This window comes from Camelus ferus, chromosome 22 (assembly GCF_009834535.1).
Source record: "Camelus ferus isolate YT-003-E chromosome 22, BCGSAC_Cfer_1.0, whole genome shotgun sequence".
NCBI classification, from domain to species: Eukaryota; Metazoa; Chordata; class Mammalia; order Artiodactyla; family Camelidae; genus Camelus; species Camelus ferus.
Window position 1 is genome coordinate 8,750,662 of NC_045717.1, and position 12,793 is coordinate 8,763,454.

General features: G+C 50.1%; 1 protein-coding gene across 1 annotated transcript in view; it reads left to right on the forward strand.

The window, feature by feature from the left end:
- SLIT3 (slit guidance ligand 3) overlaps window positions 1-12,793 on the forward strand; it is a 583,256-nt gene that overhangs the window by 85,628 nt on the left and 484,835 nt on the right. Inside the window, exon 4 of the mRNA XM_032465125.1 lies at window positions 9,846-9,917. Within this exon, the coding sequence (XP_032321016.1) occupies window positions 9,846-9,917 (72 nt within the window). The remainder of the gene's footprint in view (window positions 1-9,845; window positions 9,918-12,793) is intronic.

Genomic DNA, 12,793 nt, shown 5'->3' on the forward strand with positions numbered 1-12,793 from the left:
CCGCCAGCCCTCCAGCCTGTGCTGGTCAGTTCCCTCTCCTGCTCTTTCCTGGATGCCTTCTTCTCACCTTCTCTCCTCAGTCATCAAACAGCCCCTTCTCCCTCCCTTGGTCTTTGCTGAGAAGACAGAAGTAGTTGGAAGAGGCCTTCCACGGACTTCCACACCGAGAACCACCATACACGGTCCCCTAACCTAGGCCTTCTCTGCTCTTGCCACCGATGACCTGTCCTGGGCCCTGTCAGAGGCCGTTGCCATCACCTGTGCATTGGAATCTCCCCTGCTGCCCATTCAGGAGCCTCACTCTAAAAATATCCCCTCATCCCCTGCATCCTTAATTTACTGCTTGACAGATCTTTCATATCAGCATACAAGTTGCAGTTTCCCCCATCTTAAAAAATAAAAGCAAAGCCTTTCTTGACCCCCATTCCCCTGCTAGCTATCAACCCATTTTCTGCCTCCCTTTTTAGCAAAATCCCTCAAAATTGTTGTTTGCCCCTCCCGCTCTTTCTTGAACCACTCCAGTTAATCGTCATGCCTGACTCTGTACCAAGCTGCTCTTTCCAGGTCATCATATTGCCAAGTTCAGTGTTGTCCCCGTCTTTCTCTACCTCTTGGCAGCATTTGACAAGCCAGTCCCTTCCTCTCCTCTTCCCTCCTTGGAGCCCTTTCTTCACTTGGCTTCCACAATTCCACCTTCTTGCTTCTGCTACCACACGGCAAGGTTTCCTCCTCGCTCTGGTCTCTAGTGGATGGTGCAGCCCAGGACTCAGTCCTAAGTCCTCTTCCCTTCTTTTCTTCATCTCCCATGGTGGCCGTGGTGTATATAGTTAAATCCCAACTACATCTCCCATTTGGTCTCATCCCTGAAGCCCAGATTTGCATATCCAGTTGTCTATCAGGTGTCTGCACGTGGATAGTTATTGGCGTGTCCAATTTAACGTCTCACCTCCGGTCCCTCACCAGACCTGCTCTACCCGCAGTCTTTTCCCACCTCAGGTAACAGCGAGTCCAGACTTTCAGATGCACAGGCTGAAACCTTAGCATCACCCTTCATTCTCCTGTCTCAAGCTTCACCTCCAAGTCCATTGGCAAATCCTGTCTGCTCCACCTTCAAAATATTCCCATCTTAACACCTCTGCAGGGACCACCCTGGTAGCAGGGTAAAGAGAGTTCTCAGAGAAGGGAGGAGCTTGCACAGAAACCCTAAGGCAGGGGAAGATGCATGACTGGAGTACCTCAGAAGGGAGAAAGGCGTGATTCTTCAGTCTGGGGAGCCGCCTGCCCTTTTGGCCCCGTTATGAAATGGGGTCGAAGCGATCCCTGTGGGGATCTGAGCTTTGGCCGCTGCCAAGTGGTCTGGCTGTCTGGAATGGGTCTGTCCAGCTCTGAGGGATGTGCATGACTCCGTTCATTGCATGCACATTACGTTTGCAGTCTATGTTGTGTGTGTGTGTCAGTGTATATGCATTCACATGCACACATAAGTATGTGTTTTCTCCCACTCTGGACATCTTTTCCTGGATCCTGAGCCTTCAGTGTACCAAGGTAGTTCCATGTCCTGTCTGCTGGGGGATCCCCAGAACCACCCGCTCATGACTTTAGTCCTAGATGAAGCAGCCTTGGGGTTCCCTGCATTGTTCTAGGCAAAAATGACCTAGGCCTTGTGGGTGAGTCACCCTAGAACAAGATGACCTCAGAGCGCTTGGCTCCTTCTCTGCAGAGCCAGGACTCTTGCCCTTTATCCCCCACCCCCAAACCCTTTGCTCCTCCTGAAATCAGGGTCTTCTAGAGACGGGTATTTGGGCACACGGCAGCAGTTGGGACAGGGTCAGAGGCAAGGCAGGCTCAGGCCACTGATGTGCTCTGCTTTATCCCTAACAGCCGTGTAATTAGAGGAAAATTGGTCCAATGTGAGGTGCGGGAAAGTTCAAAAAGGGTTGTTTTAGGGTCTTTGTGCTTGTTTTCTTTTCATGCTGGAGCCTTGTGTTGGATCCTGGCGAGGTGAGATCCTGGGCAAGCCCCAGAGCTCCCTAGAGCTGGACAGATATCTCGGAACAAAGTCACGCATGAGGGCAGGCAGGGGCTGAGAATGCCGTTGGGGAAGTTCTGAATGGACAGATCGTTTAGGTCTGAGAGGGGAACAAGGATAAATGCTCTTAAGAGATGGCTGCGGATTCCCCTCCTGGCTTGGGGGCAGTGATTTCCTGGGACCCTCAGAGCCTTCTGAACCTAGAGGACAGCAGGACATTAAATAGGCCTTGGACAGTAAGGCCAAGGAAGCACAGGGTCAGTTTCCTAGTCTGCTTTGACTCAGTGTCTCTAGCTATAAAATGAACAAATACTCCTTGTTAGTGGCTTCTAGGATTGTTGGGTGGCCTTCTGGTCAACCAAGCACCCAAGAGTTAAGGAAGCAGAGTGGTGAAGGGGTTCAGAGCATGGATTTTTGGTGTCAGAAAGAGATCTGTCCAAACTTTATTTATCAGCTGTGTGACTTTAGACAAGTCCCATAACCTCTCTGTGCCTTAGTTTCTTTGTGTAAAGTAATGACAGTAGCAATGTCACTTTAAGGATGAAATGAGATAATGCATATAAAGCACCTCCCGCAGCACTTAGTACGCTGTAAGTGCCTTGTGTTGACAGAAAAAAAAAAAAAAAAGGAAGGAAGGAAGAAACAACAAGAACAAAGAGGTCATTGTTGCTTTGATGCTAAGGCAAGTTGGTTATTATAATAGTGCTCACCAAATATCCAAGCATCCCTGTGGGTTTCCCAGCTTCTTTTGCAGTTAGGTTTAGCTGTGTGACTAGTTCTGGCCAACAGACTGAGAGCTGAAGTGATAGGAGTCACTACTAGGTCAAGGAAGTTACGAGGTGATACGGCTCCTCCCCAGAACCCTGACCTGGGAGGCCCCATGGTTCTCTGTAGCATCTTATAAGACGGAGCAAGCCCCTTGTGTGAGTGTGGAATCTGTGCCCACTGGGTTAACCCAATGAGATTTTGGAGTTTATTTGTTACTGCTAATAGCCTTGCTGACCAATACAATCATCTATGAAGGAGAGATAAATGTCCCCGACTTCTGACCTCTTGGGGCATCTGGGGATGATGATAATGATAATAGCAGTAGCTGTAACAGCTACCATTTATTGAGCACTTGAGAAACACCGCAGAGCCCATCACAGATGTGAAACCATTCAGCCCTCTCAGGTATTCTGACGAGGTTTGTGTTTTGCTATTACATAATGATTGTGTTCCAAAAATAAACTCTTAAGTTATTTTTGAAAAAGGCTCACTTAAACAACTTCAGTGGGGAAAAAACTGCTTAGGGCAAGCGTTCCAGACTATGACAACAAAGTTATTTATCCAACAGAAATGTCAAAAGTAAAGGTTTTTAATTGCTATTAGGACGTTTTTGAAGTTACAAACTAAAAATAACAGATTTTCAAAACTGACATTAGCCAACCTAAATGTCACTGAGCAAATGCTGAATTCCATGGAAGACAAGATTCAGGTCAACTTGCTTCCAAACCATCAAAATAAATTGTGGCTTGGTCCAGAAGTGCTATTAAAAGGAGGTCCCATTAGATCTCAATAAAGCTGCTACCCAAAAAATGTAAAACTAAAAATACATTTAAAAAAAAAAAAGGGGGGAGATCCAAATAGTAAAGAATAGCCAGTCACCCAACCAAAGTGGCCCCGGGGCGTTGGAGCTGTAAGCCGCTAGATCTTCCCCCCACGCATGCAGGGGCTGTTTCTGATCATAACAGTGGTATAAAGCAGCAATCGGCACAAATCAGGTTCCTTGCTGAACTGGTCATGTTGCATCCAATTTACATGGTGAAAATGTGCATAGCAGGAAAAAAAAGCCCTGAATTTGATTTGTTAGGCAGATTAGGGAACCAAGAGACTACGAAGCCATCAGTGGCTACAGTGAGCAACTGTGGAAACTGCTCCTGTTCAGGGTTCTCTGCTCTTTTCTCTGCTCTGCTCTGCTCAGAGGTCCCCTGATGTATTGTGACATCCGTACATCCTCGTGGATGGAGGTGCCACCTCTGAGCTGGGATTCCAGGCCTCTGGGTTTGGTTCTGCCCTTCTCCTGGGGCCTGCCAGGAAGTGTCCGGCCTGGAGCTTCCGCTCTGAATAGCAAAGCTACTTTGGCCCTCGGTGATGCTTCTGAAAATACCAGTAGACCTGGAAGGCATCCAGGCTGCCTAGGAAAGTGCCTGGAGAAGGGGACCCAATTGATTTCATTGCTAAAGCAAACAGTCCTGGTGACCTTTGGGAATGAGCACACTTTGACTCCCTCCCTCCCTCAGGCCTTAGCTGCAGCAGCTGAACATTCCACACCTCCCTGAGAAAGGGGAGACCCTTGCTGTGAGGGTGCTGGGGCCTGCTGCTGCCTGAGGTGCTTCCTTCCCGCCTCCTCTCACTGGTCCTGTACTGACTGAGGGGAAGCACCAGCCCTTGCTGGACAGTAGGTCAATAGTGAGGCAGGTGAGCCTGGGAGCCGCGTCTCTTGAAGATTCTGGAGGATGATGCAGACAGACTCAAGCAAGTGGGCCCCCCGGGCATCCTGTTCACCTGAAAACAGGCTGGCTCCCCTCACCCAGCCCAGGAAGCCCATTGATTTTTCAGGCTCCCCGAACTGGCCATTCCCACCTTGCGAATTGCTTATGAAATTCAACAGGCCTTTACTGAAGGCCCCCTCGCATGCCTGTGTCTGCTTGGGTCACCGATATTAGACATACTTCCCGCTCTCAAGGACCTTCAGGAGTTAATGGAAAGTTGAGACCCACACATTAGGTAATACATCATGACAGTCTCAGATGAAGGGCTGAATTTAAATACCAGGTATCATTATCCAGGAGAGGTAAGAGCACAGGTTTGGCATCAGGTGTCTGGGTTCAAATCCCATCGCCATGATTTGGTCAAGTTTGACTTTGGGCAACTCTGTTTCCTTATTATAGGGTGACCAGGAGTACTAGCCTCAAAGCATTTCCATGTGGAATTAAAAGAGATGGCACGTGGGACGTGCCTTGTGCACTACAGACTCATGGTCTTCGTGTTATTACCAGCTATGGCTACTAGTTGTCAAAATATATTTGAGGGACCCCAGAAGTAGAAGTCCTGAATCTAAGCACACCCGCTACCGCACGGTGGGCCTCCCTGCTCTGTTTCTTTCAGCAATGGTTAGTCATTCTGACTGATCAGTTACCCAAGCGGGAGCCCCCGGGGCCACTTGTAACACCTCCACTCCTGCAACTCTCTCAACTCTCACGTGCGTTCAGTCACAAAACCCTGCTGACTGCCCCCTCACATCTATCTCCGACACTCTGGTATGACTCTTACCCTCAGCCAGGTCCTCACACGGCCACACTGATTAAACAGCTCGCCTTGCTTCTGATTTCACCTTCTTCCAAACCAGGCGTATGGCTACTCAAGAGAACTTTTAGAAATCCAAAACAGACCATCATTCCCTTGCTCAGACCCTTTCTGTGGCTCCTTAGGACTCTCAGTAAACAGCCAAGCCCGAATCCTTTTCTTGTGACCCTCAAGGGCCCTCATGATATGACCTCTGCCTGGCTCTGCAGCTTCATCCTTTGTGTTCCCCAAGTACCTCCGTGTTCCAGACACTCTGGGTCTCCTGGTCCTCCGTGACCATGCGCATACTGCTCTCAGAGTCTAGAACCCTTTATCCCTGTCTCCTGAAGAGTCTCAATTACGCTTTAAAAATAAACACCAAGCTGCTTTCCTTGGGAAGCCTTCCTTTCCCAGGTCTGGGTGAGCTGCCCCTCCTCTGTGCTCCTACAGTATCTTTGCTTGCAAGATTGTGCTGCAAATTTTTGTTTCCATGTCTGTCTCCTTCACCAGCATCTGACATCCTTCTTCATCTGCATCTTACTCATGCAGATAGAGGGAGGCACTGTATTCGTAATGAAAACTGACCGGTAAGATGGATGGGTGGATAGGGGATAAATGGACAAGATGGGTAGATGGATGGATAAGTGAATGGTTGAGTAGAATAGTGGGTGGATGGATGGATGGACAGACAGACCATAGACAGACAGGGTAAAGGGTTGGTTGTGTGAACGGATAAGCTAATGGTTGCATGGTTGAATGAATAGACCAATGAATGACTTCAATAAAGTGGCAAAAGCCTCTAATGAGATCTTACACCCTGGTACCCTGAGGAGGACCGTCAGGGTACCACAAAGACAAGGCTCTGTTTCTTGGAACTTCACAGTTCAAGCTGAAAAGCAGGATGACCTTGCAAGTAGCAGCCAGAGGGGTTTTGACCTTGACTCTCCCCATTGTTCCAGGAGGAAAGCTGAGGAGTGTTGACCTTAGAGGGAGAGAGGACACCCAGATGGGCTTTACATCACTGACCTGGCCCATAGCCTGTTTGCCGACCTCCTCAGGTCTGACCTCATACCAGCCCGTTCGGTCCTTTTCTCCATCCAGGCATCACGGATTTATTTCTAGCTTGATCTAGGGCAGATTTGCACGTCTGGGCCCAGGGTGACAGAGCAGCAGATGGCATGAGTGATGGAGGACACAGTGGCCACCAGCCTCCTCCGTCTGCAGCCCAGCGCTTACCTGCTCCTCTCTCAGAAGACGGCACATTTCATGCTTCATTTTCCTGTTCGGGAGCTGCTCGTGGAGCCGCCGCACGAGAAGTGCACCTTGTGCAGCTTGGAGCCTTCGTCAGCTCTTTGAGGAAGACCTTTCAGGACCACTTGGTTCACTAAATAAACATGAATAAATCCTGGAATAGAATGAACCAGAAATGAAATGTATCGAGCTCACCTTGATGTGGAGGACCAGTATGCAGCCCACCCAGGCCAAAGCAGAGAGACCCCGATGCTCTGGGGAGAAGAGCCCAGCCCAGCCACCCTGCAGTCCTCGTTCAGGGTTTATGAAGCAGCAGGCAGAGCACAGTTGACTACATTTGGTTGTGTTTTTATTTTTGTCCAGCCACAAATACCGGCAAAGAACTGCAAACGATTCCTTCCCTTCCTGGAGCCTCGGAGCCAAGCTGGTTTTATTTTTAGCCTCAGCTCTGGTTTTGAGCTTTTAGCACGCCCAGTACCCTAGGCACTGCAGGCAGCGGTGGGCCTCAGTGCAGGGTTTTTGCCTAGACTGGAGCGTTGGTTGTCTGAGTGTGACTCTCACCAGGCTTTGTGCAGCTATGACGAGAGAGGGTGGTTCCAGACAGACCCTCAGAGAGACCCGCTACTGGCCTTGGGGACTTCCAGGAGTGCCCTCTTCAGGGAGGGAAGTGCACTCACGGTGACAGGTGGTCTGGGCTGGGGGTGGTGGAGGGGGCAGATCTGGATGAAAGGGAGCAGAGACGAAAAGAAGAAAAGGAAGGGGAGAACAGAAGGGAAGGAAGCTGTCGCTGTTGAAAGGCTTTGAGCAACCCAGGGGATCAGAACCAGGGCTCTGGCGGTAGGCGCCCAGGTCTGCATCCTGCCTTTACCACTTCCTAACAGGGTGGCCTCGCAGAACGTGCTCAGCCTCTCCAGGCATCCGTGTCCTTGTCTGTGAGATGCAGGTAACAGTGAAGGCTGTCTTCAAGCTGCCCTGCCTAACATGTAGTGTAGCATCTGACATGCGCTTCTGACTCAGTTTGGTAATGATTGCCATGTTCTCATTACAGTGCTAAACGTTTATGCACATGCTGTGTCGTTAAGACTTACTGTAACTCACCGAGTAGGGTCGTTTGGCAGGTGGGAAACTGAGGCTCAGCGAGCTAGGTAACTTCCCCTAGGTCCCACGGCAAGAGCATGATAGAGCCAGACCTGAACCCAGCCTGGCCAACCTCACAGTCACAACAGCATGCCCTCTCCGGGACCAGTGCTTCCACGTGTTCGAGAGGGACTTAACACTGACTGTACGGAAGCTGCTCTGAACAAGGAGCTAGATCCCCAGCCCTGCCCTCCTCTCCCCCGGGATCCCCGCTTTCATCCCACTTCCATGACAGGAACACAGGAAGAGCAGATACTGGGACACAGGAAGAGCAGATCAAAAGAGCCCCGGTCAAATTCACAGAGACAGAAATTAGAATGATGGCTGCCGGGGATGAGGGGGCGAGGGCAGTGGGGTGGTGGTGGTCAGTGGGTGTAGCGTTTCAGTTTTGCAAGCTGCAAAATCTCAGGAGATCTGTTGCTCAACAATGTGCATATGCTTAACGCTGCAGAACTTTAGACTTAAAAATGTCTAAGATGGTCAATTTTATGTTATGGCTTTTTCTTTAAACCACAATTAAACAAAAATTAAAAAAAAAAAAATTCCAGTGCGGGAGTCAGGTTGCTGTTTTGGTAGGGCAGGGAGTTTGAGTTTCTCTTGTCCAACTTCCCAGCCTTATCTTGGCTTCCTTCCAGTCAGGAGTCTCACCGACAGCATCGCTGGTCCACTCCTGCCCACACGCCGGGTGAACCCCTTTAGGGCTGAGCCACACGCTTCTGACAGGAGCCTCGTTCCTCGAGGTCCTAAATGCTTCTCTCTCACACACTTTGCCTTTTTAAACTTCCCTCTAGTCCCCTGTCCTTCTCACGTATTTGTCCGTCGACCTGGAATGAAAAAGGGAAAAGGGTATAAACGCCGTCCGGGGAATCATGTCTGCTTGGTGCGGTGGGGGCAGTGCAGACTTTGGGGCCAGAAGCCGGGAAGCAGCTCGCCTTTTCTTCCCTTCACCTGGCTTGGCTCTAAGATGGGCTAATACAGTTACCTCAGGAAGCCCAGCATGTGCAGTTCACTCCAAGCGGAGAAGTTCAGCCAGGCTGTCAGTGATGCTGTTGCACCAGGAGATTCTGAGGATTCTGGAGACAGGAGATTTGGGGACACTAGTTTGGGCTTCGCCGATTAGGCTGCATAGAGATGCTTGGACAGAGACGCCTGGGAGCAAGCATGGAGCAGGTGTGCCCTCTTGGCCGCACACTCCCAAGGAGCGCCGTCTTCATGGAGACCACAGCAATGGCTCACTGTCCCTCAGAAACGCAGGTGGCCTTCTTTTCTGTGGGCATCAGCATCAGCCACTCTCAGGAGAGAGTCTGGCTCTGTTGCCGCCATCCCCTGTGGGGCATCCCTACTGGGCTGGGTCTTACCCCCCAGCCACCCTGCACACCTGGACCGAGACCCGACGTCCCCATTGTGCGCGGTGAGGACAGCGCCCAGGGTCAATAACTTTTAGGGACCCATGAAAATGTTTTAATTTCTTTTAAAATTAGAAGAAGAGAAATGTGTTCGGGTCAAAGGAAACATTATGTAACATTAATATATTTGTTTTTATAATAACATAGTTATAATATATAATACGTAATTTTTTTTTAAATAGGGGAATGTGCCCGAAAAGGCATAAGTGCCGAGGGCCCACGGAAGTCGTAAACGGCTGGCAGGGATTCCGTCTGACCCTCCAACCCGTGGTGATCTGCCCCACCCTCTTCTCTGTCCCTGTCTCCACTGCTGTCTGTCCCACCACCGCCACCCCTCGCCACTTAGGATCTGGAATATTCTCTCTGGTATTTTATTTATATTTAGGATCCCGTTTCACATGCCGGATCCATCACTTGGCAGTAGCTTAACTAGAGCAAGCACGTTCTGATCAGTTAGTGATGTCTCTCTGAGGCTTGTGACTGGGGAGTGGCCAAAAACATGCCATATTCTTGCTTATGATTGACCTGTGCCTTTTATCCCCAACTTGTCTACAAGCTCCACTAGGTGGAATATACCTCACACATGCTGAGCACACCCCGTGGAAAGATCTGGAAGCTCTTAATACCTGTTGACTGATGGATGGATCCAATTTCGTGTCCCCTTGACATCCTTTCATTCTTTTTTTCCTCTTCAGGCGCCTGAACAAGAATAAACTCCAAGTCCTCCCTGAAATGCTTTTCCAGAGCACCCCGAAGCTCACCAGACTGTGAGTAGCACGGTTTTGTGTTCTCTACCTGGTGTCTTGCCTGGATTTGCTGACGCGGAGAATGTGGCTGCCTGAGTGTGGAGAGCCCCGAGCCACGTGGGGCTTGGTAGCGCGTCGGCACACACGGACACTTGGAGCCGGGCTTCAGCACGCTGGCCCCCACACTCCTCGCCAGCCCGCCTTTCGTGGTCCCTTCCTTCAGGGATCAGCTGCGTGAGTGGCCGACGTGGGCTATGGTCTTGTGGTAGCGTCTGCCTCCTTTGCAAGGAGGGAGGAAACTTTTCCTTATAACTTGAGTCTGAATTTATCTCAGGGAAATGCCCTGAGGGTGCGCTTGGATTCACACAAGCCAGCCAGTGGTCTCAAGGGCGCTGGTTTGGAGTAAATGTTTCAACCTCACGTGGCCTTGCTGGTGGTTGGAAGGATTCCTTTGTCTGCTTCCTCCTGCTGCTGGTCTTAGAATGCTGGGTCTGGAGGTCTGTGACTTTGTGGGGAAAAGAAAGAAACACCATGAATTTTGCTTTATCTTTGGAATGGTCCAGGATATAATGAGAAGGATGGGAGGGGACTTGGAGATGCCTCTGTGTATTTATTCAGCATGAGAGTTGGAAGGTCCAGAGTTGGAGGTGCACGTCAGGATGGAGATTGCGGTTCATGTCTTGTGGGTTTTAGGCAGTTGCTGATTATTGACGGTGAACAGCTCCATGATTTTGAACCAGAAAGTCCTGCTGGCAGTGACTAGTGTACATTACGGGGTGAAGGGGTTGCCCAGGGCTTGACTTTCTGGATGGAGTGATAAGTGTCTGACTGCGGCGAGGGTTATACCCTGGCTGGGAGGCTCTCACATTACCGGGGAGGCTCCAGAGTGGTGGCCACCGTTCTCGTTTCCAGGGGCTGTGTTTGATACCTACTTATGCAGTCCACCAATGCATGTAGGCTCTGGGATCGACTGGGAAATACGAAACACACAGTAATGCGCACGCTTAAGAAATCAGGAATCTGTATCTCTGTGTGTACACACACACACAGGCTACACACATGAACGTACTTTCAAGAGCACTGTGTTGGAACAGAAACAGGCCAGGGCTGGCTGGTGTTTCAGTGGTGCAGTGGCCCTGTGTGCCTTCTCTAGGACACACCTGGCTTTGTCAAGGTCTCCTCTTGCTGGTGCCCCGTTTCCCTCGCTCAGCCCACCTGGCTGGCTTGGCTAAATGTGGGAAACGGTGTGCCTCCATTTTCCGTCTTCCACTCTGAATCCTCCGTGACGGGCGTGAGGGTGTGGGAAGTGCGATGAGTGTCCAGCAGAGCTGAGGAGCGATACCAAACGGGCACACAGGGAAACCACTCTGGTTTTTAACTTCCTCTTCCCTGTACAGTTCCTTCCATAATTTGCTCACCTAATAGCCATCTCCCCACCCAGCACTACCATGTGCCTTTTCAGTCTGCTTTTAACGAAATAATCAGGCTATATGCTGTTCGTCTTGAATCTGAGCATCACTTTTGAGCCTGTGGAGCTGGGGCTGCTGGGCGACTTTGAGCGGGTGGGGTCTGTGTCCCAGTTGCCGCAGGACATCAGAGGGGCAGGTTCTTGCTCACAGAAGGCGTGGCCTCGCAGCTGCTCCCCATGGCCTTCAGGTGATTCCCATTTTGTGCGAGGCTGGTCTTGATTCAGGCAGAGGACGAATTTCAGGGAGTGATAACAGGTCTCTGAGATGCTGGGGGCCAGGCCGAGGCAGGTGGCACAAGGGTGTGGGAATGTCCAGTGTAACTGCCAGTGTCTAACTGAGAGAGGTCGGGAGAGTCACTTCCGTCCTGTGCCTAGACATCCTTATCAGTAAGTGGGAGTTGCCCCTCTTCCCTTCTCCCCCCCCCTACCCCGGAGCTGTAAGTATCCTATGAGATTATGGCGTGCGTGTATTTTCTAGGGTTTAAAGTGCTGTATGAGAGTTATCGCCGAGATTCATATCGTTACTCCTACATTTCCCATCTTCACAGCCTCAGTTTCTAATCTCCTTTCTCTGGGAGGCATGAAGGAACCAGGAGCTGCCAATGAACACTCCTATTATGTGGAGCTTTTGCTTCGAGCGGGAAAGCTGCAGCTGGGAAGGCAGAGATGACCTTTGACTCATTTTGGTACCCATCCGTCTCCAGGTCCCCAGCCAGGTACAGTGTGACACGCGTAGGCACTCAAGAGTTAGGTGAGTGAATAAATGAATGATGCAGGCCTAAGGATATAAACAGTGCTCTCAGGGAGTTTTGATTCTTTCATGCACCATTCATTCATTCACTCGCTCATTCATTCATTCGTTAATAAGCTTTTCCTGGGTGCTTGTTCCTGGTGTTGAGCTGCAGACATGCAGACATGAAGGATGCCCAGTTCTCCGTGTGCCCTGTCATGACACATTCTGAATGGCTGCCAAAAAGCTGAGAGCTAAATATAAATTTGTTTTTTAATTGAAGCAACTATAGTAACCCAGGCTTGGGCTGTAATCAGCAATCCCTTTTTCTCTCTGGGCTTGATCTTTGATTTTTCTTAATGACCCTGTTGTGTCTTTGTCTTATTTTGTCAGCCATTCCAGGGCCTTTCTGGAAATAAGCAGGGTGCAAATTAGAAATCAATAAATGTGCAATCATGAGTGTGTATACATATGGCACTGGCTCTGTTTTAAAAGAGCGCTGCCTCTCGGTAGACACAGCGAGCCATTTTCCGGGAAATGCTGGATGGGGATGCTGGGCGGCCGTCTCCCCCGTGGTCTGCCGTGTGGGATAAGCTGCAAATCTGGACACCCTTTATCTTATTGGATCTACAGACAAAACCTGCATAATACTCAGTGTTACCTCAAAAATACCTTTTGGAGAGGCTTTGATTGTATAAT